This window comes from Erpetoichthys calabaricus, chromosome 7 (assembly GCF_900747795.2).
Source record: "Erpetoichthys calabaricus chromosome 7, fErpCal1.3, whole genome shotgun sequence".
NCBI classification, from domain to species: domain Eukaryota; kingdom Metazoa; phylum Chordata; class Cladistia; order Polypteriformes; family Polypteridae; genus Erpetoichthys; species Erpetoichthys calabaricus.
The window spans coordinates 117,019,914-117,045,330 of NC_041400.2; the positions used below are offsets into that span (position 1 = coordinate 117,019,914).

The 25,417-nt window shown below is 38.1% G+C and overlaps 1 protein-coding gene across 2 annotated transcripts in view; it reads right to left on the minus strand.

The window, feature by feature from the left end:
• Positions 1-25,417, minus strand: part of kcnn2 (potassium calcium-activated channel subfamily N member 2) — a 387,629-nt gene that overhangs the window by 76,808 nt on the left and 285,404 nt on the right. For both annotated transcript variants that reach the window (XM_051929490.1, XM_028805278.2), the window contains exon 5: positions 10,493-10,634. In XM_051929490.1, the coding sequence (XP_051785450.1) occupies positions 10,493-10,634 (142 nt within the window). The remainder of the gene's footprint in view (positions 1-10,492; positions 10,635-25,417) is intronic.

The following is a 25,417-nucleotide window of genomic DNA, read 5'->3' on the forward strand; positions in this document are numbered from 1 at the left end:
GTAAATTTAGAATACTTGAAGACATTGGACCTCAGAGGATTATATTTTCCAGTATTTGGCTTTGTGCAGTTTTTGTTTTCTTCTTCTTTATTGCCATCTACACATGACTGTTAATAATAAGCTAGTAACTATTGCATCATCGCTTGTAAAATAAATAGGTATTAGCTTCAAGGATATTTTAAGTAAAGCTTTATTTAACTTTTATCTTGTTATTATTCTTATCATCAGCTTTATTGTTGTTTTCAGTAGCATTTAACTAATATCTTTATATGTATATTTTAAGGTAATTGGTATTGTAATGTTTCTCTGCTAAACATTTTGAATTGCAATCAATGTATGAAATAGGATACATAAATAAATGTGTTATTGTTAATTAATGACAAGAAATGTGACTTCACAATGCTGGTTAAGGGGTGAGGGGTTTGTAATATTAAACAAAAGTATTACAAATGCAGCGTGCATAGTCATTTCAAATGACATCTCTGCTTAAAGCAAACCGAAATCTTCACAATAATTTTTTATTACACCTTGGATTGCGAGGTCAATAGATGGCACTCTTTCCTCATTTGTAAAAAATGTGGAGTCCCTTCTCCAAGACAAAAATATATTTATAAATCATGATTTTTTTTTTTTATCCAATTAATGCTACACAATTAAATCCAGCAGGATTTTTTCATCAAGGAGCTAATTTTTTAAACTGGGAAAAATTAGGCCAAAGCTGTAAAAATAAGCATAAAGCTTAATGTAAAAGAGCTTTAAGAAAAATTGAGAGAACCATTTATGTGTTAATTTTAAAGCATTAATAAAATTATTATAAGTCTCTTCAAAAAGATTTTTAGGCTATTTAACAAATTATGGTTGCTTTCTGTTACAAGCTATATAAAATGGTATATTTTAATGTTTCCAAAACATAAAAATATTCAACGGATTCAACTAAACACTTATTATATTTAGCACAAATAATAAATAAACAAATTAAATAATATACTTATTTTTATAATCTGTTGTTTTCATTTCAGGATGGTGCAGTAAGTTCAAGCAGAAGTCAGTGCTAAATGCTGTACATCACACACCCTCACTGGAACAAATTAGCGTCATCTATGAATGTGTCTTTGGACTGTGGGAGGAAATTGGAGCCCCAGGGGTAAAAGCACATAAACAAAGGGAAACCATGCAATAACGCCAACAGACAGCATTACACTAAAGATGGAGATAACAGAGCTTACCACGAAACCATCAAGTTACTCCCCGTAAGCAACTAAAAAGCACATTTCTTTTGCTTCAAATAAGTGACACCTTCTCTGTAAAATGTATTAACCATTTACAAGCTAAGGCACAAGTCATTGGTAAGCAGCTGCTGTAAAAGCTGTTTAGCCTTGAGCATTGGCTATTATTGGCTAAAGGTAGTGCATGTAATTGTGTTATCAACAGGCTGCTATGCAAGCTTAGGTAAAGCAAGAGCAGGGCTTATTAATTCATGCTGAAAGATTAGCAATGAAAAATACGTTCTCCTGAGATTTCTTCAATTTATAAATATCTTGAAATGGTTTAGTAGTCTTTTCTTTAAGGCTTTTCTTAAAATGGTTTCACTCATATATATTTTATGATAGTACTTGAGTGAAGTATCATCTCATTCAGTAATGAGAATTTTAAATTACTTATCTGTTTTCATATACGGCATCTTCTTCAACAGATTATTGCATTTGTTTCTCTGTGGTGTGTTTTGACCTTTCAAATGCAAGACAATAATCAGCACTGAAGGGAATGCCAGCTCATTACAATCCACACTTACATACATAGAAGGCCAACTACAAACAAATTTTTGGGTCATGGAAGGAAACCAGAACCGCCAAAGGAAACCCAGAATAACATAAGTAAAATATGCACAGTTCAAACCGCAGCTATCTGTTTGCTCATTGCGGCTTTGATACAGGGAAATAATTTAATTGTGACTCGAGGAATAGCTGGACCACAAAGGAGAAGCTTTACTGTTCTCTCTGTTCTCCTTCAAGTAAAGAAGCACCATAAGATGGTGAAACATACTCAAAGCTTAATACTAAAAAAATAAAAGAAGTGCCTGCACATTCTACAGCTCTAACTAATATCCCAGGGACACAAACCAATCATAGGTAGAAAGACAAAGAAGAAGAAACAGCCAGAATGGAACAACTATAAATTGGAGCTTGCAGATTGACAAGATTCACTGGATTGACTACAAATCAATGGGAGTTCCCTGAAAGAATAGCAGGGTCAGTGTTATTCCACAGTCCAATGACTGCCTAAAAATCGTAGCATTTTTTAGAGTGTGTTCAAAGCCTTATATAGTGGTAGAAACTGCGGGTGAACTAGATATGTGTACAATGGTGCATTTGCATGGTGTGGTGGACGGCCGGGGGCTATGCCTGGCTGGGACCCATAGAAGGACAAGGACAGGGACTATACCTCCCCTGGACCACGAGAGGGCAGCTGCCCTGGTCTGTATGGGGGCCACGGGAACCGAGGATGGAAGCTCAACCCTATTGGGGCCCCTGGCCACCACAGGGGGGCGCCCGGTGGATTGTAAAGCCCTGGATGTCAGCACTTCCGCCACACCCGGAAGTGCTGCCAGAAGGAATTCCAGGGACACCTGGGGCCTCATGTATAAACGGTGCGTACGCACAGAAATGTTGTGTACAAACGTTTCCACGCTCAAATCGCAATGCATAAAACCTAAAATTGGTGTAAAGCCACACACATTTCCACGGTACCTCATATCCTGGCATACGCAATTTCTCCGCTCGGTTTTGCAGACTGGCGGCACCCAGCGTCAAAGCAGTGCTACAGTTCCTGTATGGTCACCCTTTCTTTCTTAGATCCACATTCCTGACGCAGGTTTATAAATACACTGAAACTAACTGCATATTGTTTATTAGTGTAATGCATCTGATTGTAATTAATCTGCAGCAATATAATGGTCCAGGGAATAGCCATAGTATTCCAAATACCATAACTGCTTTAGCGTTGTTACTCTCACTGCATCTTCTTCTTCTTTCAGCTGCTCCCTTTAAGGGTTGCCACAGCAGATCATCTTTTTCCATATTACTCTCACTGCACCACTCTGAGTATTTATATCACTGTATCTGAGTGGGGAATCACAACAGCAGCTGATTGGAAAGAGAATTATCGGTATACAGCATGAAGCAGACGCTGCCTGAACCACGGCAAAACGCTTCAGAGAATTTCCTGTACGGACTTTGCGGTTTAGAAAAAGTTTCATCCCAAGAACTATAAACGCACTCAATCAGTCCATCAAGTGCTCCTTGTAGAACTGTTTGTACTTATAAGTACAATTACCTCACTGTAAACTTGCACTACAGTTATAATATTGCACAACCTGCGCCACTTTGTAAAGTGCGTATTTACATATGATGACGATATAATTTTTAGATGAAATGCAGCAAAATATGTTGATTATATTATACAAATAAAACTTTAACTTCATTTAAATAATCGGTATTGTTAATAATTAAACATGTGAGGACACGGTGCCGCAGCACTAGCTAGTTCAGGTATTGTTCCTGCATTGCGTTGTATTCTTGCTGGTGCTGACGCTACACTGGAAGGATAGACAGATAGAATAATTAAACACGTACTACGAAGATATTTCAATGTTCCTTAAAAGTTTTGAAGAATCAGCGTTCTAAGCTTACAAATGGCTTCACGTCTATTACAGAGCTGATTGTGTGGCGATTGGGTATTTGGAGTAAGAAAAGTAAGGACAGGAATTGGAGGTTAGTACATTTGAAAGAGACAGTACTTCTGTAATAAAGTATTTCCTCGAAGGTCGTGCATGGCGCAGCAAGCCTCTTGCGTGAGACACGACCAATCACTGCGCCACTGTGTTCCCATGTTTAATAACATGCTTTCATTCCTATCATCATGAAAAAGATATCATGTATACATCTCAGTATTTTAATTATTCAGAGAGCTGTAATATCACAAATGTAATGGATTATGTGTCCTGTCTGAGAAAGAGAAAGCCCGTTTAAGAAGCAGGTAGTGATTCACACACATAGAGCACATAGAAGATCAAATACAGAACAAAGCATTTAACGTGCTACTTTAGTTACAATGGGATTTGAAAAACTAGTAAATTAAACGATTTTAAGATGAAGTTTATGGTGTTCTACTTTAATGGCAAAATAAACTATGTGATTAAAGTGGAAATTAAGAGATTAAAGTTGACATTTGTGCTTTTTTCCCACTGTGTGCCTATTTTTTTTGTTTGTACCCTAATAAGCTTTCATATGACACTCAGATGGTGGGCTACGACTCGCCTTTTCACAGCGACTTTGATATGTGATTTCTTTTTTATTTCGGGCATTGTGCGACTTTGTGAACTTGAGCTTTCAAGTTTCTCCGACACTCTGTCACTCGATCAACTTCCTTTTGTTGTTTATACCACTGTTTAAACCAACAAATAGTACGTTTTTCCTTTGCCTCCATTTGGTATTCGCTGAAATTCTTATATTTTCCCCCATGCTTTTCCCATTGTCTTTTCACAGAAGGTTATTTATATTGATTTGCATATTCAAAGAGGTTTAATTCTGGGAGGAGTTGGAGCGGGACATAAGGTGCGTGCACGTGCGTTACTTTACACGCTGATCGGGATTTATGTAGCAGAAGAATGTGGAAGTTTGTGTACGTACAGATTCCTGCATCTGGATTTTTCTGTGCGTACGCACATTCCCGCTTTTGTGCTTACGCCATGTTATAGTGTGAGTTCTACGCACAGCGTTATACATGAGGCCCCAGTAGTGCTTCCAGGTGCTCATGTGGCACTTCGGTCATACCAGGAAGTGCCACCGGAAGACCGTCATAGAGCACCTGGAGCATATCCGGGATGGCTAAGAAAGAGGCCACCTCCCTCGAGTAGACAAGCCAGAGTCTGGAGGAAGAAGGCAACGCTTGGGTGAAGAGGTGGAAAGGCAGCAGGAGAAGTCCGGAAGGGAGAGATCAGAACTGAAAAAAGGGTGTTTGGTGCATCGGCACTGTGTTGTGTGCTGGACTTTATAATTAAATTAAATGAAATTCTGGAATGGGCGGCATGGTGACATAGTGGGTAGCGCTGCTGCCTCGCAATTAGGAGACCCGGGTTCACTTCCCGGGTCCTCCCTGCGTGGAGTTTTTATGTTCTCCCCGTGTCTTCATCGGTTTCCTCCGGGTACTCCTGGTTTCCTTCCACAGTCCAAAGACATGCAGGTTAGGTGCATTGGCGATCCTAAATTGTCCCTAGTGTGTGCTTGGTAGGTGTGTGCGTGCCCTGTGGTGGGCTGGTGCCCTGCCTGGGTTTTGTTTCCTGCCTTGCGCCCTGTGTTGGCTGGGATTGGCTCCAGCAGATCCCCGTGACCCTGTAGTTAGAATATAGCGGGTTGGATAATGGATGGATGGATGGATACATTTTGGAACATTCTGTGTCCGCCTGTTTGTGTCTGGGCTAAACATACCACACATGGATATCTACAGACAAACATGGATACAGCTATTTTCTAAAATATATTTATTAGTTTCTTCATTTTCTGAATTTGCTGTTCCAGTGCAAATTAACAGATTGCCCACATTTACCCCGCAAAATTTAGCAGAGTGTGAGCAGTGACTCCCAGTAGGCTGCCAATTTCATCACAGTCTACACTCAATCCCACAACCTAAATCACATTTTTTTGAATATGGAAGGTGGCTGGAGTCTACAGAAAACACCCTCAGGTTTATAAGAAGAATGGTCAGAATACATGAATAGAGACCTGCACCTAAACTCAAACTCAGATCTCTTAGGTTCTACAATAAGAGCTAATAACTGTCCCAATGTGTTTTCCTATACTTTATATTTGCAAAAATCCTATTTAGTAATGTAGTTGTTAACAAAGATATTGTTTACAAAGAAAAAATGTGGAGACCACTAAAGTATACAATGACAAATGTATGCTACCAGTGAACAACTGTAATAATTTCTCTGTTACATATGCACAAGGCTGTGGAGCTGAAATCAGAGTCATAAAGTCGACTACTCTGACTCTAGCACTTGAGTCTGAAGTGCTTTAATAAGCATGAGTAGAGCTCCTACTGTGACATCTGTATATCTGTCATCTAGCTAATACACTAATAAAAACCATGATGATACTCCACCTGAAAATGTAATTTGGTTTAAACTTACTTTCTTTACAAAAATATTGACACCTCAACCAAACTGAGCAACAATAGTTTCTCAGGAGAGGCCATGTGATTTAGCCTATGCAGCACAAGCTAGATATGAAGATGAATGGAGTGAAAGTCAGTGTACTGTATGTTGTGCAAACATTACAGCCCATAGACCCTATGATTATTGCTTGTTTTCTAATTAATTTGGAGTAATCCTTTTATATTAACAAATAATTGAACTAATTTAAAATTTGTTGATACAGCATTTTATATTTTAATGAGAACTAGGGAGCTCTGCCCCCTGCTCGCTTCAGGCGGGCACTATGCGCTAGCCACTTCACGGCTCTGCTGGTCGCGTATGGGGAAGCGGATGTACAATTTAAACAGATTGTTATTTTCATGGGAAATGTTACATATGCATAATGGACCTAATTATTTTACATTATAGCGAGTAATTAACCATAGTAAAAAATAGTAAAACGTAATAAATTGAAAAAAAATTATGTTTCATGTTGTGTTAGAAGTATTCGTTGTGTTATACGTTTTCATTCTTTTTGGCTTTGAAATTAACAGACAAATACTTTTTAAATGTACACTTTTGCTGTAAAACTTCAGTAAAAGCAATATTTGGAATTAACTTTTCGTCAATATCGCATTGAATTTTGATTCCGTGTTTGGAGTTGCATCGTGACAACACAACATATAATTGTCCATGAGTGAATATTGTTTCTTTCTCTCTAATAAGTGAACCGACTTTTTCGAAATGTTTGTCCCTGTGATTTGTTAATTCTCATAGCAAAAGCTATTCTAATGTAAAACTGTAAATATATTAATACAAATGGCAAATCAAGATCTCCTTTGGTATCTAATGTTATCTGTGGAAGATGTACTACATTACCTTTCTTGTCGCCTGTTAAAATTTTACATGTCAGAATTGTTCGACCAATTTTGAATACAACTAATCTTGTCCAATTGCATAGTCCATCACTCATATATAAATTACGCAATAACATTATGATACATCCTTCTTTCAACAGTAATTCGGTCGGTGGAAGACCGGACAGTGTTAACGATTGTAGATATTCTATGGGATATTGTAAGTTGATGTTTTCATCTTCTGCAACATCACCACCAACTGTTTCAGCATAGTCTATTGATACACATTTAATCAATTTGCCAATTTGATCATAATAATTTATAAGAACTGAGAGTGCAGGAACTGTGACTGACAAAAGCATTCACACGAATGAGAGGTGAGAGGACCATGGGTGTGGGCCGTTAACCTGAAATGGTTGAGAGGAGGATGAGACTTGAAAAAATCTCTTGGCAATAGCCTTATCTCGCGGGACTTGAAAAAATCTCTTGGCAATAGCCTCGTCTCATCTCATGATTTTTTTTTATAATAGAGAGATGTCAGGGACACATTTGCTTAGAGTTTACAAAGGACTGTTTGCTCTAAGCTTCTGTATACTGTATAAATAAAATGTATTATTATAATTACTATTTGGGAAAAAATAGAAAGGTGACTGGCTGCTTTAGAGTGCTGATTGAAAAAATGGCAAGGAGTGTGGCTTTTTGATACATGGAGAAACACTGGCTGTTTACACTTTGGTTGGAGTTAAACTATTACAAAATTAGGATTCACAGAATAGCCATGAACATGTTTTGATTAATTGAAAATGTTTGTTTGGCTTGAGACAGCAAGCTCCACTTTTGTTTATTTAGGGTTGATATGTAAAACTGGGCACATCTTTGATACATCAAAGATATGTCACAGCGTCCCTCATATAGTAACATGTACAATGCAGTTTATATTATGCAGTTTCTTGGAATTAACTGAGAAATAAAAAAACTGAGTCTGGTTATACTTAGGCATGCATTTATACGCATTATTTATACATAGATATCAACTCTGCTGTATGGTGTGACTCTATCAGCATAGTATTGAATAACCTGCACAAAACCTTCATCAGCTACAAAATCATAGGGATGAACTTCTTCACACACAAATTCAACACAATTTGATATGTTCTTTTCTTTTTTTTTTGATTAATTCTAGCAGGGAGTACATCTTGCTTTTCTCTGAAGCACAATTTGCTTTGGCCAAGGAGCAACACAGCTCAGTTGCCTCAGCTCCTTTCCTTCTGAATTTAAAGTGAGCTAATGCTTGCTCCAAAGGTTAGCCTTTCCTGTCTTTTCTTTTTTAATTGCGTGATACTGGCCAGTTTTTGCACATTTGGTTCTCAATATTATTTGACTATCTGGTGCTCAGAAATAACATGATTAGATTTTTAATATGTTAACAAGAAATGTTTTCTAATTTAATGGTTTCTATTCACATTCAATGCAGTTTCGTTTTTAGTGGAGGTATTTTGCACATTATAAGTAATTTTCCATCCTGTATTTCTCAATGCTGACAGCAAATTCTTCTACGCATGAGAGTGAAAAGGTTTTGTGCCCACAACTTTTACGGGGTCCCAGACCCAATACACACCTCTAACAGATCTTTATTTGCTAACTCTCTCATTTGCTGTGTACTATGTTAGATGAGGGTGTGCATTGTGATTTACAAAATGATAAATTAAAAACTACCAAGCAATTAGAACAACAATGTACAGTATCCCATAAAAAATACAGTTAGAAACTTCACCTATGCTAAAGACATTCAAATTTCCTGGAGTCAAACCCTTTTTTCAACAACTCCACAAATCTGCATACTGTATATAGAGTACATAAACATATAATTTCAGTTATTCTATGTAATCCTCTTGTAAAAGATTTTACCTCTGAAAAGTTTTTTTTATTTTTATAGAAATCATATAAATTAATTTAAGAAAAAAATTCAAAAAACTGCCAGAATAAACATAATGCGAAGAGAAACAAAGTATACAAATATAGACATAAAATAGAATACCTGATAAATAAAAGGGTAACTACTCTGTGCAATTTACAGTGCCACTTCATCTGCAATTCCACCCAAACATTCTTAAAGCAGCATCATCCATATTGTCAGCATTACACATGGCAGGCAGTGATTAACCTACATATATCTTAATTTGGAAGCAGCATAAGCAAGTATGCAAAACCTCTTCAAAAAAGAAGACGTTTTCAGAAGGCACAAAACCAAACGCTAATAATATTTTCACATAAAAAGGTGCCTTTTTGTAATTTTTTAAGCATCCTTTTAATTAAATTCACTTACTGCACACATTTGTCATTGCACACTTTTATCAGTGTTATATCAATGGGCCAAAAATGTTGAAAACTGCTTTCACTGCACTGTTCATAATTTCATTTAGATAAATTACATACTTTATGAACCCAAATGTTAAAGACAATCTTCTTCTTCTTTCAGCTGCTCCCAATAGGGGTTGCTAGAGCGGATCATCTTCTTCCATATCTTTTTGTCTTGCTCTGTTACACCCATCACCTGCATGTCTTCTCTCACCACATCCATAAACCTTCTCTTAGGCCTTCCTCTTTGCTTCTTGCCTGGCAGCTCTATCCTTAGCATCCTTCTCCGAATATACCCAGCATCTCTCCTCTGCATATGTCCAAACCAATGCAATCTCGCCTCTCTGACTTTGTCTCCCAACCATTCAACCTAAGCTAATGAGCTAAAAGCTCATTTCTAATCCTATCCATTCTCATCACACCCAGTGCAAATCTTAGCATCTTTAACTCTGCTACCTCCAGCTCTGTCTCCTGCTTTCTGGTCAGTGCCACCATCTCCAACCCATATAACATAGCTGGTCTCACTACTGTCTTGTAGATGGTATCTAGCTGATACCCGTCTGTCACAAATTACTCCTGACACTCTTCTCCACCCATTCCACCCTTCCTGCACTCTCTTTTTCACCTCTGTTCCACAATCCCCATTACTCTGTACTGTTGATCCCAAGTATTTAAACTCATTCATCTTTGCCAGCTCTACTCCTTGCATTGTCACCATTCTACTGACCTCCCTCTCATTTACACACATGTATTCTGTCTTGTTCCTTTTGATCTTCATTCCTCTCCTCTCCAGAGCATATCTCCACCTCTCCAGGGTCTCCTCAACCTGCTCCTTACTATCACTACAGATCACAATATCATCAGCAAACATCACAGTCCATGGGGACTCCTGTCTAATCTCGTCTGTGAACTTGTCCATCACCATTAAAAATAAAAAATGGCTCAGAGCCGAACCCTAATTTAATTTATTTAAATTTAATTTATTTTTAGTGAAAATGTAAGTAGCAAATTGATGAAGACTGGCACATTTTATATAATAAAGCAAAAATATGGAAAGAAAGCTTGTTCTGAACATTACACATACCATTATTCCAGTAAGAAGGCAAACTCCTTTACCACAGTATGTATGTGGAACCATGTCTCCATATCCGATTGAAAGAAATGTGATGGAAATTAGCCACATTGCCCCTAGAAAGTTGCTTGTGACATCTTGGTTGTCATGGTACCTGAAAACCAAAATAAAGAGATTACAAACTGCGTAAGGGTCTGTTAAATGTGCTGATTTCAATAAGAGGTCTACACTTGAAACGATGAAATCAGAAACAGATTACTGTATTACAGAAACAACAAGAAAAAACACAAACATCACCTCATGTAAACAGTAGATTAACTGTGGATGCAATAACTTATTAAAGATTTTTAACCTAACTGTAAAAAAACCTAAATAGTAAAGACACAACCTGTCTGGTACACTGTTTCAAGTACCAAATCAACTGAACTATTTTACCTGTAATTTCAAAACGTTTATTTCCTTATGAAAGAGAGTTGGGATTATACAGGTTAAGTTAATAGGCATAATATATTGTAAAATATAGCCCGGCCACAGATAGACACAACACCAGATGTCCACAACACACACGGTTTATTTACAATTTCTGTTTACACAGTCCCATTCCACAAACTCACACAACTACTCAGTCCTTTCCTTCACTACTCTTCAGCCGCCTCCACTCCTATCTCACACGCTCCGTCTTCTCCCTCCCGACTCCGGCTCCCCAAATGGAGTGAGGCGGCCCCTTTTATCCTGCCCCGGATGTGCTCTAGGTGTTCTGTGATGGTCTTCCGGCAGCACTTCCTGGTGTGGCGGAAGTGCTGTCCTCCAGGACTCAGGAACCATCCAGGCACCCCCTGGTGGTGGCCATGGACCCCCACAGGGTTGAGCTTCCCAGCTCTGTATCCGTGGCCCCTGATGGAAACCCTCTTGTGCCCAGGGAAGATATTGCCCCTCTCCCAGTCCTTCCCTGCTCCAGGCGTCCTGGTGGGGCAATGTCCCTGGTTGTCTGCCACAATATATAAACAGTATTTGTGTAAGGGTGAATTGGTGAGGTGGAAACATTAGACTTATTACCTAATGTATATCCGAGTTCACTCCAGGACATTAACATTGTTAAGCCATTCCTGTGTAACTTTGGCTTTATGCTTGGTGTTGTTCTTTTGCTGAACAATAAATCAACTGCCAAGGTGCAGGCTTCTTGCAGATTATATCAGGTTTTGTTTTTTGCTGCATAGCCCTCTACCCTCAAAAGCCTTTCAAGGCTTGCTATAGAGGAGCATCCCTACAGCATGAGGCTGCCATCAGAATGATTCATGGTGAGGATGGTGTGTTTTTGATAAGGTGCAGTGTTCAGACATGGCATTTAATCTGACTTGGTCTCAGACCATAAAACCTTCTTCCAACTAACTTAAGAGTATCTCATATGACTTCTGCTGAAATGTCATGTGAATTTTGTTCCCTTTGCTACTGGGACTGGTGAAGCTTGTATGCAATAGTTGTTGCATATATAGTCTGTCCTATAATTGCCACTACACTCTGCAACCTCTTTTTGAGTTATCATAGGTCTCTTGGTGGCCTTCTTCACTAGTTTTCTTCATTGCAAGATCACTCATTGTTTGTGGACTGCCTGCTCTGGGAAAATTTACAACATAAGCGTATGTCAAAAAGAAAATCTGATTTATAAAACCTGGAATATGCACAATTCTCTACAATTTACCTTTATAAATCACAATCATCTTCTGAATATGCATATGTGAACACACACCAAATCTCGCCTGGTTGCCACTCCGATACAACCATATGTGGACTATGCTATTCAAACTCATACATACACAATCATGATGTTTTAGCTCTTCATTGTATGGTAGAGCAGACTCCTGCATGTTGGATCAAGACACTGCCACCTGCATCTATGGTGTGCTCAACACAGCATTGAAGCGTGGGGTCAGGAAAAGACTTAAGGAATCCACATCCACATCACCTGGCACATTTAATGACGATGGCAGTTACCTTCGCAATAAGCACACCACCACATACAGTACTATCACATCTGCTAAAGCTACTTTGCCTCAAAATAAATGAACCATGGGTTGACCCAGACCACCTAGCCATGATGCTTGCCAGTCTCGTCTTGGCATTACAGAGGACTCACAGTAACTGCTTATGGTAAACAAAAGCAGCGTCATTATCACTAGGTGCCCTTATTGCACCCTTATTATGAGTGCAGTAATGTGCTCAGATTAAGTTAAGAAAACCAGACTGCCTTTTTATGTGGACAATAATATGTTAGTTTTATGTATTGTGGTAGATAGCCTGGACACAGACAGACAAACATCGTTTTAACTCCCAACACACGTTTATTTACACGGTATAAAAAAAAAAGTGCACAAACCCAGTGCCACAGCACCAGTCACCCCACAAGTCCAGGCCAAAACCACACTCTGCCTTTCTTTTCTTCAGGCTGCCTCTTTCCTCTCCCAGACCTTGTCCTCTTCCACCAGACTCCAGCCCCGAATGAAGGGAGGCGGCCCCTTTTATGTTCCCCCGGATGTGCTCCAGGTGTGCTCTGGCAATCTTCCACCGACATGCCCCAGTGTGGCGAAAGTGCCGGCTGTATCCCCGGAAGCACTCTGGGTGTCCCTGCTCCTCTTCCCCCCAGCACTTTCTAGTGTGGCGGGAGTGCTGAGGTCAGGGCTCTCCAGACATTGGGGTGCCCCCCTGGCGGTGACCATGGGCCCCTACAGGGTTGAGCTTCAAAGCTCTGTACCCGAGGCCCCCACAGCAACCAGAGCGGTCGTCCCCTCGTGGTCTGGAGGAGGCGTGAGCCCTCCTCCGGTCCTCCTGGTGCCACAGTATGTACACACACACCACATGAAGGCTGAATGTCATCAGTCAGTTAATGGTTTCAAGTACAGTGGGCATGATGGAGTGAAGCTTGGCTGAGATATTCCTGACTTGTCTGCCAACTGCCTAAAAAGTGACAACACATAGCCTATATAAACTGATGAAAAGCAAAAAAAGTTGTTTTGTACAAATACACCGATTTGGCCTCTTAAAGGGGAACATAAATAAACTCTGAACATCATATTCATCACTTTTAAGGTTTAGTATGTTTGTCAAGTCAAAGCACATTATAATGGCTCTGTGATATTAATTATTATTTGCGTGAGTTGTCCTATAGCTTGTTTGGCTGCATTTCTCTGTTTGATCACGGGTGTCATCATTTCCCAATTTCTCCGATATGTTGGGCAGAGATGGATCACAGTTTCCGTAAAAATACACAAGTTCTCTTATTAGGTTTTCTTTTATAAATACCGACTTTTGAGTTTAAATTTGTGTATGCACATTTTGGGGCCTTTTTTTGTGTGTACGCAAGTTTTATAAATTTGAACCCTACCCTGTCCCTCTGTGCAGGCTGACAGGAAAAGTGGATTGAAAGTGAAGAAATATTGTGAGCAGCTCTGTACTAAAGTATAAAGTGGCATGTATACAGTAGTAAGAAAAGCAATGCACAGTAAGTATCCAGACTTCTGTGAATTCCTATTGTACAATACTAAAATCAAAACCATTCTTACTCATGCTTCAAATTTAGGTCTTTATTATATCATAAGTGTTTCTTTCAGTAAATATGCCATTTAATGTAGTCTTTAGATGGAGCAGAATGCCTTCAAAATTAAAAAGCGGTATCTGAAAACCTGGCATCTGGTTACTCTGTGTGGTTTACTTAAAATTGTTTTTTATGCGTGCCATAAAAAACAGCATTTTTAAAAGCCATTCACACTGTACTTATATATTCACATACTGAATAGACTGAAAGTGTTCATAATGCATATAGTGAAATGGTAGCAAATGACATTATTTTGATCCCTATTTATGCCTTGCTTGTTTCTAGCAAAATGATAATGCTTTCTTTTCCTATCTGATGAGCTCTAGGTTCTTACAATTGCTTGCCATTTTTCCTCTTTCAGTCTCTTCTTGTCTAGCTCAGGGTTTATAACACCTTGACAATGTTAATTGAAAAACAAATTAAACAAAGTTTTTTAGTACTTTGACATTTACAGTGTCCATATCCAATTACTTTAATTTTTCCTCTTTCCTTCAATGATCAGTTTTAAGTGTACAAGTAATTTGAATTTAAAATAATTCAGAAAAAGTAAAATTTATCTGTCAGCCTTACTTGGCTATAAAGATACTTAACTGCCTATTAAGCTGTTCCTCGTGGCATTGACACTATAGGGTGATGAGAAAAAGAAAGGTGGTGGCTGTATTCATTCCTTTATGGTTTCTAAGTAAAAAGCTTTGAGTCTTATACAAAAAAAATGACATTTGAAACTGTAACTGTACCTTCCTGACAATATACAAATCAATTCCCACATAATGGAACAGTAGAATACCCTTTCCACCACAATTTCTTTATAATTAGCGTCCAATGCATTAGCAGCTAGTAATAACAAGGTCAATTATCTAGCTAGTAATGCCCACAGTGGATGATACCTTTTAAATTATAAATTTGATTTCCATTGACTTTTTGTTCCTTAACACCTTCCCAGAAACTGATTGAAGTGAATTAATGTGTTTTCTAAGTGAATCCAAACCATATAATATTATTAGAATATGTAAGGCACAACACCAACTGGATTGCATCGAAAATAAAGCTCAACTTATGGGCCTTTTATTTACTTTTGGTTATTTAATCTTTATGTTTGTCAGACAGTTGTAGTATAATAGTAATTCAATAAATAGTCATAAATTCTTCCAATGTCACTTCATAATAATCTTTATTTTAATTATTTGGTAACACTTTAGGTTACGAACTACTACTGCATCTATTATTCATTTACTACCAAGCACTTCTTTGGGTCTTCATAACACTTACAAAGCATTGGTAAAGTTTTTCTTCATCTCTCCAATGTGAACACTAATAAAACTTCACTTTGGAGTGGTCTGAGGTGGCTTAACTGATACTTATTTTTTTTGATATTACATATTTAGTATAAGACCTGTGACTCCTTCATTTTAACAAGTGATTGTACAATGTCATTATGTCACACAGCACAGAGATGATGCTGATGTTTTATAAGTGTTATAAAGACCAAAAGAAGCCATTATTAAGGTGTAATGAGCAATAGATGCATTTCTTAGTACCTAAAGTGTTTCTATTTAATTTTCAGTTTGTTTGAAGCAAAGTAAAAACAGCCACAAATGACAACTACAGTAATATTGCTTGGGAATATTTCATATCTTAAATTAATGATAGGAAACTGGACTGCTTAAAATCAATTTTTGGGCAGCAAAAAGCACATCTTGAGTAGCTCATTTTTGGTGACAATGAGCACTGTGAATATCAAAGCAAAGACATCCAGCTGACATTAATCCAATAAGAAATTAACACCTTACCCTCATCCTGCAATGTAAGAGATTTACTCCTTATGGCTGGAAAGCATCCAGTGGCATAAAAAGCGATACAGTGGTTACTGAGGATATTCCAAAATAGAAGAAATGGTTTAAACTGTGTCACACACATGAGCATGGGGGACAGTTTATAGATTCAAATACTGATTATCATCAGCCAGACCGGGGGTTGGCACCCTCACTTAATCTTCTCTCCTCTTGTTCCTCTGCAGTTCACCCAAAAACCCATCCTCTTGATGACATCACTACCGGTCCACCCACTGTTGACGTCACTGATGATGTCATTTCCCATACCAAGAAGCCATCAATACCGCCACATCAGTTCTTGTTCCGGCCATCCTCTTCCTTTTCTTCACTATATTTAAACTCAGTTGTTAATCTGTTAGTGAGTTCAATTTTGAACTCCGCCTGTAAAGACATGTTTTCTTTATTTTTTGCATATTTTGCAGTATACGGGTTGGCCATCCCCAAACCTTTTTCGGTCTGTTGTCTGCTTTTTTAATAACTGTTTAGCACAAAGGGGTAATTTCCAGCTGTTAATAAGTACTGTGTTACATTTCTATTTTTTGAATTTAAAGTTGTAACATTGCTGAGTGAATATCAGACTGCATGATTAGGGGACATTGTAAGTCAAAAGGGGCTGGTTGCTGTATAGTTTATGAACAGACATCTTTCAAACTCTGAGAAAGTGTAAGTTGGTTTGCCATGTAAGAAGTAATATAGTACATTCAGTTTACAACTATTTATTTAGTTGATGCTTTCATCTGCAGTACTGTGAAAATGTTTGAGACCACGTAAGAAAATTATTTGCAAAGCAAGTTATCTTTTCAGTTCATTTTTGATTTTTTGATTTGATATATTTTGTTAATCCCCGAGGGAAAATGGTCTTTTTGTATGACCGTTGGGGGTCAGAGCACAGGGTTAGCCATTGTACAGCATACATGGAGCAATTTGTTTCAGGTTAAAGGCCTTGCTCAAGGGACCAACAGAATAGAATCCCTTCTGGCAGTAACTGGATTTAAACCAGCAACCTTCCAGATACCTGCTCAGATCATTAGCCACAGAGCCACCACTCCATCTGCTACTAGCATTAGAATAAACACAAATAAACACTGACACAATAAAAAGTAACCAAAATGTCTTGTCTTTTTTAAAACAAGCCTCAGTGGAGGCATTATACAGTATAGTCTTTTGGCTATGCATAGGCTAAACAACAAACTTTCTTAGCACACCATGGTAGATGCCTAAGATGCAGGACAGAGTGAGAATGGCCAGCATTGGTCATGATGGCCTCTAATGAAGCCATCATCGTCTTTTGCCTTCAGTGAATCCAGTGTCAGTCCAGTGTATTCAGGCATCTGACACTCCTGAAATGGCTTAACAGTAGGTCATAGTGTAGAATAGCATTTCATCCAATGTTAACTATTGTAAAAAATCTTCAGCAAGCTTACAGCACAAATTAAAAGAACTGATCTACTTCAAAAATAAGAACCTGCTCTGGCTGTTTTTGCACTGCAGGCATATGTTACCTATTCAACCCAGCCTTCTGTTCTTGTGAACCCCCAGATTTTTATAGTGCTACACCATGTCTATATTTTCCCAAAGATGGTGACTGAAGGTGATTCTCCCTGCACAAAGAACTGGTAGTAGAAAAATAAAAATGAATTATTAAGAATAATACTAGGAAACATTCAGATCACCTGTCCCCAAAGAAAGGTGGTTCATGTGCTTATCTGTCCTGCTTAATATCAGGGAGTTCTTCTGGAAGGTGTTTTGTAAATTAAATTCCTGCACTTTGTACCGTTTAGGCTATCTGAAAAAGGCAGTGTTAGTGTGCACCTCAATGGCCCAATATTTAGGCTGACCTCACCTTTTGGTATGTACGTGTCCTGCCAAGTCATTGTTTCTCGTTCGTTGTCAGTGAAATGGCTCTTGTATTTGGCTTGACTATGAACTGAGATCACAGATCTTGTTGCTTTTTGTCATATATAATGGTGTGGATGACTTTGTTTTGCAATCAGAGTATATGACTTTTTTGTTGCAATGATAACGACCGGTCTGCTGTAGGAAACTGAGCAGATGTCAGTTTAAGCAAGGCAGCTGTCCATGATTGGTGTGCCTGCACTGTGTACACATAAAGTAGTCGATTCACATCTGATTGGCCTGTGCTTCACTTGCCACAGATATTGCCGGTCTTCTTTTCCTGTCAGCCATGGCACGTGCCCACATGACCGCTCTTTACCTGTCAGACATGGCAGGTGCCGGTGCAGCCATTTGCCATGAGATTATGTTGCCAGGGGAGCCCACACATCCATTTTTTTGCATATCACATTCTAAATTCTCGATTAAGACCAAGATCAAGGTTAAAGGCTTGGTTTGTGACTTTTTGTATGACAATGGACAACCCTTAGCATTCTATACATAGATATTTTTATGTTTTATATTATTCATCACTACCACCTGAAAAAAATAACAGAGCAGCCTTAATAAAATTAAATAAAGACACTGCAATATCCTTAAAATGTAAAAATCATATACTTGTGTTAATGTTATATATATATTTCTTTATATCAAAATACTCTGGCACATGTTTAATTTACAGCACTCATAGCATTAACTTATAATTTAATCCAATATACGTATCTCTTTCCACCTACCACAGTACATTACCTTGATTAATGTTTTTGCCTTAAATTTACATTTACTGTACCTTTCCACAACTGGAATTAGCCAAGTGCCTAACTAAACAGAAATTGCCCTTTATTCAGATATCACTGAACACAAGAGCTGACTGCATTGCAATGAGACCTACGTGTTTCACTGAAGCATACAAGTTGATTTTTATAGATAACCTTCATACAGGACACAGCATCTGTATAAAAAAGCATACAATGTCAAGACAATGTAAGACTGGATGTGATTAGAACAAAGACAAACAGAGAGAGAAAACAAATGGAAGACCAAAGGGTTGAAACTTTACGTGTGTAAATATAGGCAGAAGATTTTAAATGTGTCCAGGACCAGATTTTCAGGTTAAAGTTTCCTCACACACAGATAAGCCATGAAAAACGTGACATGTAAACAGAATGAGAATTTGTAGCAAGAGCACATCAAGATCTTAAGAAAGTTAAAAGGCCAACTTCAGCACTTCTCGCTGTCATAAAAAAACTGCTATGAGACAAACATGTAGACAGGTACTTTAGGATCCTTGTTTTTAGGAGGTTCACAGCAATACAAGTAGTCTTTATTATATTCCAGAGATGACCAAATATTGAATGCTAATGGAGCCTGGTTTTCAATCATATGTCTCAAATCTAGTACAACATTCTGTACAAGATCTGCGAACGCCAAAATACATTTTCCTTAGCCTATGTAATTGATTATAAGATAATTTTAATTTAGTTCAAGGCTTTTGAGTATTGGGTAGCACTGTGGCTCAGTATGCTACTCAATAATCCTGGAACCTAAGTTAGATTTTAACCTTGCTACAATGTATGTGGGATTGCTCTGGATATTGTATTTTGAAAATTCAAAAAAAATGTGCAACGATTCACTGTATGTTTTCACTTGATGACAATCATGACAAATTTGAAAATATGGATGAGAGCAAAAAAAAATCATCCTTTTCTGAGAAAAATGGTATTCCTGCTTTCTTCCAGTTTTTCTCAGTTACTTGACCTCACTGGTCAGCACAATAGCCACATTTTCAAAATGGTCAACACAGCATACAACACACTAACATGTTCAGCAAACCCCCTCATTTTCATTGCAAAACTCACTCAGCCAATCAAAACAATAAATACTTGCAGCAAAAGTGAATAATTCAATCAAAACAGCTGCATACAGCATCACATCACTGACACATACAGGTAGTCACTGGCTAATCTATGGCAAAACGCCGACCATCCTTCTCAGAGAGGCATAACATGAAAAAGTGTTGTAAATCATGATGCTTGTTGATTGCTGTGTGCAATGCTAGAAATCGCAACATTTACTCCTTTATGGTCTGCCTGCTACTACTGTATAAGAGATGCCCCTTCGACCTCAGCTTTCAAATCCTGGCTGAAGACTCACTACTTCAGTTTAGCATATCCTGACTAGAGCTGCTGATTAACTGTACAAACTGCATCTCTGTAGTTAGTTATTAGCACTAAAACATAAGTAATATGATTGTTATAATTTGTTACTAACCCTCACCTATTCTTTTTCTCTTCTCGGTACTCAAATGTGGCAGTTGGTGCCACTGCCCACCTGCCAAGTTGTTTTGCCTGCCTAAGGTAAAGTCATCCCTGATGGAGGATCGCAGGAATTGTCGGGTAGAGGGGTCCTTTCATTGGATTGGCTGGCCCAGCGCTGTCTCAGCTGTGGAATGGCCAATTGGGGGAGGCAGCTTGATGGCTGATCTCCAGGGGCCTCATGTATAAACGGTGCATACACACAGATATGTTGCGTAAGAACTTTTCCACGTTCAAATCGCGATGTATAAATCCTACACTTGGCGTAAAGCCATGCACTTTTCCATGGTACCTCATACCCTGTTGTACGCAAGTTCTCCACTCAGTTTTGCAGACTGGCGGCACCCAGCGTCAAAGCAGTGCTACTGTTCCTGTGTGGTTACCCTTTCTTAGATCCACATCCACGATGGCGGCTTTATCAAATACACTGAAATTAACCACATATCGTTCATAAATTTAATGCATCTGATTGTAATTAACCTGTAACAATATAATGGTCCACAGAATGGTCAAACTATTCTAAATACCATAACTGCTTTAGCGTTGTTACTCTCACTGCACCACTCAGAGTATTTATATCACTGTATCTGAGTGTGAATCACAGATCTACAGCGATTGGAAAGAGAATTATCGGTATACAGCATCAAGCACTCCCTGCCTCAGCCATTTGATGGATAGAATAATTAAACATTACGAAGATATTTCGATGTTTCTTAAAAGTTTTGAAGAATCGGCGTTCTAAGCTTACAGATGGCTTAACGTCTATTACAGAGCTGATTGTGTATTTGGAGAAAGAAAAGTAAGGACAGGAATTGGGGGTTAGTACGTTTGAAAAAGATAGTACTGCTGCAATAAAGCATTTCATTGAAGGTCGCGCATGGTGCAGCAAGCATCTTGCTGTAAGACATGAACAATCACTGTGCCACCGTGTTCCCATGTTTAATAATATGCTTTAACTTATATCATCATGAAAATGATGTCAAGTATACTTCTCAATATTTTAATTATTCAGAGAGCTGTAATATTACGAACGTAATGGATTCTGTGTCCTGTCGGAGAAAGAGCACGTAGTGATTCAGGCACTTAGAGCACATATAAGATCAAATACACAACAAAGCATTTAATGTGCTACTTTAGTTACGATGGGATTTGAGAAACTAGTAAGTTAAACGATTTTAAGATGAAGTTTATGATGTTCTACTTTAATGACAAAATAAACTACGTGATTAAAGTGGAAATTTCGAGATTAAAGTTGACATTTTGTGCTTTTTTCACACTGTGTGTCTTTTTTTCACTGTACCCTAATTAGCTTTCATATGACACTCAGACGGTGGGCTACAAGTCACCTTTTCACGCCGACTTTGATATGTGACAACTTTTTTATTTCAGGCACTGTGCGACTTTGTGAACTTGAGCTTTCGAGTTTCTCCGACACGTTATGTCACTCGATCAACTTCCTTTTCTTGCTTATATAACTGTTTAAAGCAACAAATAGTACGTTTTTCTTTGTCTCCATTTGGTATTTGCTGAAATTCTTCTATTTTTCCTCGTACTTTTGTCATTGCCTTTTCACAGAACGCTTGGCTTAAGGGCTATTTATATTGATTTGCATATTCAAAGAAGTGTAATTCTGGGAGGAGTTGGGGCGGGACAGCACCATGTGCACGAGCGTTTATTTCCACGCTGAGCTGTATTTATGTAGCGGAAGAACGCGGAAGTTGCCGAATGCACAGATTCCTGCATCTGGATTTTTCTGTGCGTAAGCACATTTCGGTTTTTGTGCTTACGTCATGTTATAGTGTGAATTCTACGCACGGCGTTATGCATGAGGCCCCAGGACTCATATTATGGGATATCATCCACTGTTAAATTCTGCTCCATACTTGTAATATTTTTATTTTTATACTGTATTGAGGATTACTTGTGTTCTGTTCTGTGTATTGTATTGTATTGACCCCCTTCTTTTTGAAACCCCCTGTATGCCCAACCTACCTGGAAAGGGGTCTCTCTTTGAACTGCCTTTCCCAAGGTTTCTTCCATTATTTCCCTACAAGGGTTTTTTTGGGAGTTTTTCCTTGTCTTCTTAGAGTGTCAAGGCTGGGGGGGCTGTCAAGAGGCAGGGTGTGTTAAATCCCATAGAAGCACTTCTTGTGTGATTTTGGGCTATATAAAAATAAACTGTATTGTATTGTATTTATTGTGACTATGATAGCAAATCAGATCATGAGTAGAAACATTAATGGACTAACAATCTCATTTTAATTGACAGAATTTATTTTGTATTATGTGGTGTTCACAATATCTTTTAGAAGGGTCTTGATAGGGATTTAACAATTGTTGTCATTCAGTATTGAATGTCTTTTTAACAGTTTTGGTAAGAGAATGGAAGCATGTGCAAAATGGCCTCTGAAAAACGTAATGTTTTGATGGTGGTGGATTTTGAGGTGAGGAAACTATCTGTGAATTTTGAGGCATTTAGTCTGTACTAAACACGAACTCACTCACTATTCACACTCAGAAAGGAGATCCCGTTTTAATTACAGGACAAAATAAAAAAATCTGAACTCATTCTCTTTTAATTTCTGCTAAAGAAGAAACTCTGTTGTCTTACACTGTGCCGCTACTCTCCATGCACAGCACAATTCCTCAGAATCACTTTTCCCAGTTTATTACTCCACTTTCTTTAATGTATAACCCAGCATTCCTGCTTTTACTCTGTCGGCTCTCTGTTTACAGGAAATCCCTCAGCAAAATGACACGTGTGATTCCTTAAATAGCATAATAACTACTGTAGTGTGTGGAAAGGAGAACTACAACTGAATTAAGAAAAGCAGAATCTAAAAAAAAAACATTTTTTGAGATTGGATAATTTACCAATTAAGATTGGCAGCTGATTGATTAGAGTATCTCTAGTAGCGTTGACCCATAAAATTCACCAAAACTGTTTTTTTAGTGAATATGCTCTGTTTATTGGAGACCTTGTTTGCCGAACATTTTCCTGGAAATTATTTTCCCACCCCCCACCCCTCATGATGCTTTGCAAGACAAGTGTTACATCACAGGGCTGTAGCAGCCAGGCAAAGAGCTTTCACACAGGCCTATTGTACAGTCATTGCTGTCACAACCAAATCAGTACCCCTGCCGCATTTCAATCCTGCATGTGTAAATAAAATAAATAAACGAACCTGCCAGTATTTTCATGCGACGGGTACAATATCTCTGTGTTTCTCAACCACTGGGTTGCAACCCACTCTTTTGTTATGGGTTGTTGTCATTGGTTCAGGAGTGGGTCGCCTACATGAATGACAGTAGTGCATGATAGGTTTCCCTGTTTCTAAACGAGTTTGTTTCACAAAGGGGTACCCTTCTCACCGCTCTTCCAACTGCACACATTTCACCAAGGGGATGCTTTGCCTTAGTTGTTAGTAAGTCATCAATGAATTTAAAAAGGAAAAACTGGGTCAGAAGACCATAAAGATTGATAAACACTGACCATAATGAGAATGAGTACAGCCACCAAATATATAACACTATGTATCGCTGTCTTACTGTTCATTTGTGGCCATTTGCTATAATTTGTTTCATGGTATTCGTTCCATCTACATGTACTGTACATCTTTTGTTCTTTGATGCACAGTGGCGCAGTGGTTAGCACTGCTGCCTCACAGCTGAGATCACATTTTTGGGCGCAATAATCAGACCAACATAGTTGACAGACTCTTTCGTAGGCCTCAGGGACACAGAAAAGACCATTTCATTATTATAATCCACTTAAAACTAATTCAGTTCCTCCTTCCCCATTGACTACAATGCACAGTTTGGCAAAGTTCTCAGATATTTTTGTGATTTTGTCAAACTCATGATGAAGTGAACTCCAGGGCTCATCATTATTCACGACATTTTATTTGTGAAAGAGTCCTGTGGTGGCATCTAATCCACTGTTGTTTTTTGACTAGTGGCTTTTGTTTCTGAAATGTCTTCTGGTTACTTGTGACTGTGAGCCTAAACTGGAAAAATGTTTTCAGAAAATGGACTGTGAATAGAATTACTGGATATTGATAATTTAACTCTGATTAATGTTATGCAGCATTCGGATTATGTTAGTTGACACCTCTAAGTTACTTCAGTATGAGTGTTTATGAAAATGTACATTAGATTTCTTTGTAATGAAATTGCATCATATTTTTGTTGATTCCTGCCTTGGGCCTAACCTGGCATCATTGTCTGCAAGGCTGAACGCACTTCTATACAGGGTGTTAGTCCATTGCATGGCCCACTCACACATACCTGTAAGGCCATTTTGGAAACACCAATTAACCTAAATTGTATACCTTTGTAGATGTGGGTGAGCAACTGGAATGACTGGAGAAAAACCTGGAGTACGTTACCTGCAAAAAAACAACATGGAAACTCCACACAGACAATACTTGGATGCAGGATTTGAGTTAATGCGAAGTCCATGTAAATGAAATTTACAAAAAAATCCTTTAAAAGCTTTGTATACTAAATATTGTTATGAATTTTAGAGATATTATTATGCTCTTTCACATTTTAAAAATGAGAAAAACCTTAACTGAGATGTCACTAAATTTTGTACAATAAAAATCAATTTGCTGTTTCATATGAACTTCTGATTTAAAAAGTTTATGAGATAATCAATCAAGAAGACATTTTTTGTTCGTTAGGGTTTATTGTCCTTTATATTATTGAAAATGCTATAAAGATTAATAGGTAACAGTGTAGAAACTGGGCCACCTTCATGCCTCTGTAAGTTTATCTATTACTCACTAACTGCTATGTAAAAGGAGCTTATCAAAGACTATGTTTGTGTTGCACAGTTTAAACTAATAGATGTACTATAGCAAGCCCAGATTCTGAAGCATTGCTATGTCATTATTGCTGGAAGGGGTGCTGCCCTTCAATAAATCCCAACAGTAATCACATAAACCACACATACATTATGCTTTTAGTGGTAAAATTCTATTACCTAAAAATGTTCAAAGTTTTATTCTTTTAACATTTCTCAGAGTCTTGCAGGTGGAGCTAGGTGTCATCCTTTTGTGGCCTTAAAAATTAAAAATACCGTTTCAGTGTTAAGTGTGAGAAAGTGAATTTTCATAGTATGTCTCTATCACATCCTCAAACAACACCCTGGTTGTTCACTACTGGGCTTTTAAGAACTCGAGTCCAACACAGAAACCTCCCTGAGATGTGATCCCAATCTACAGCACAGTCACACTTATCTTTACTTATGTTGGGACACATTAAAATCAACAGTCAACACGACAGTTTTGCAATGTGACAGAAA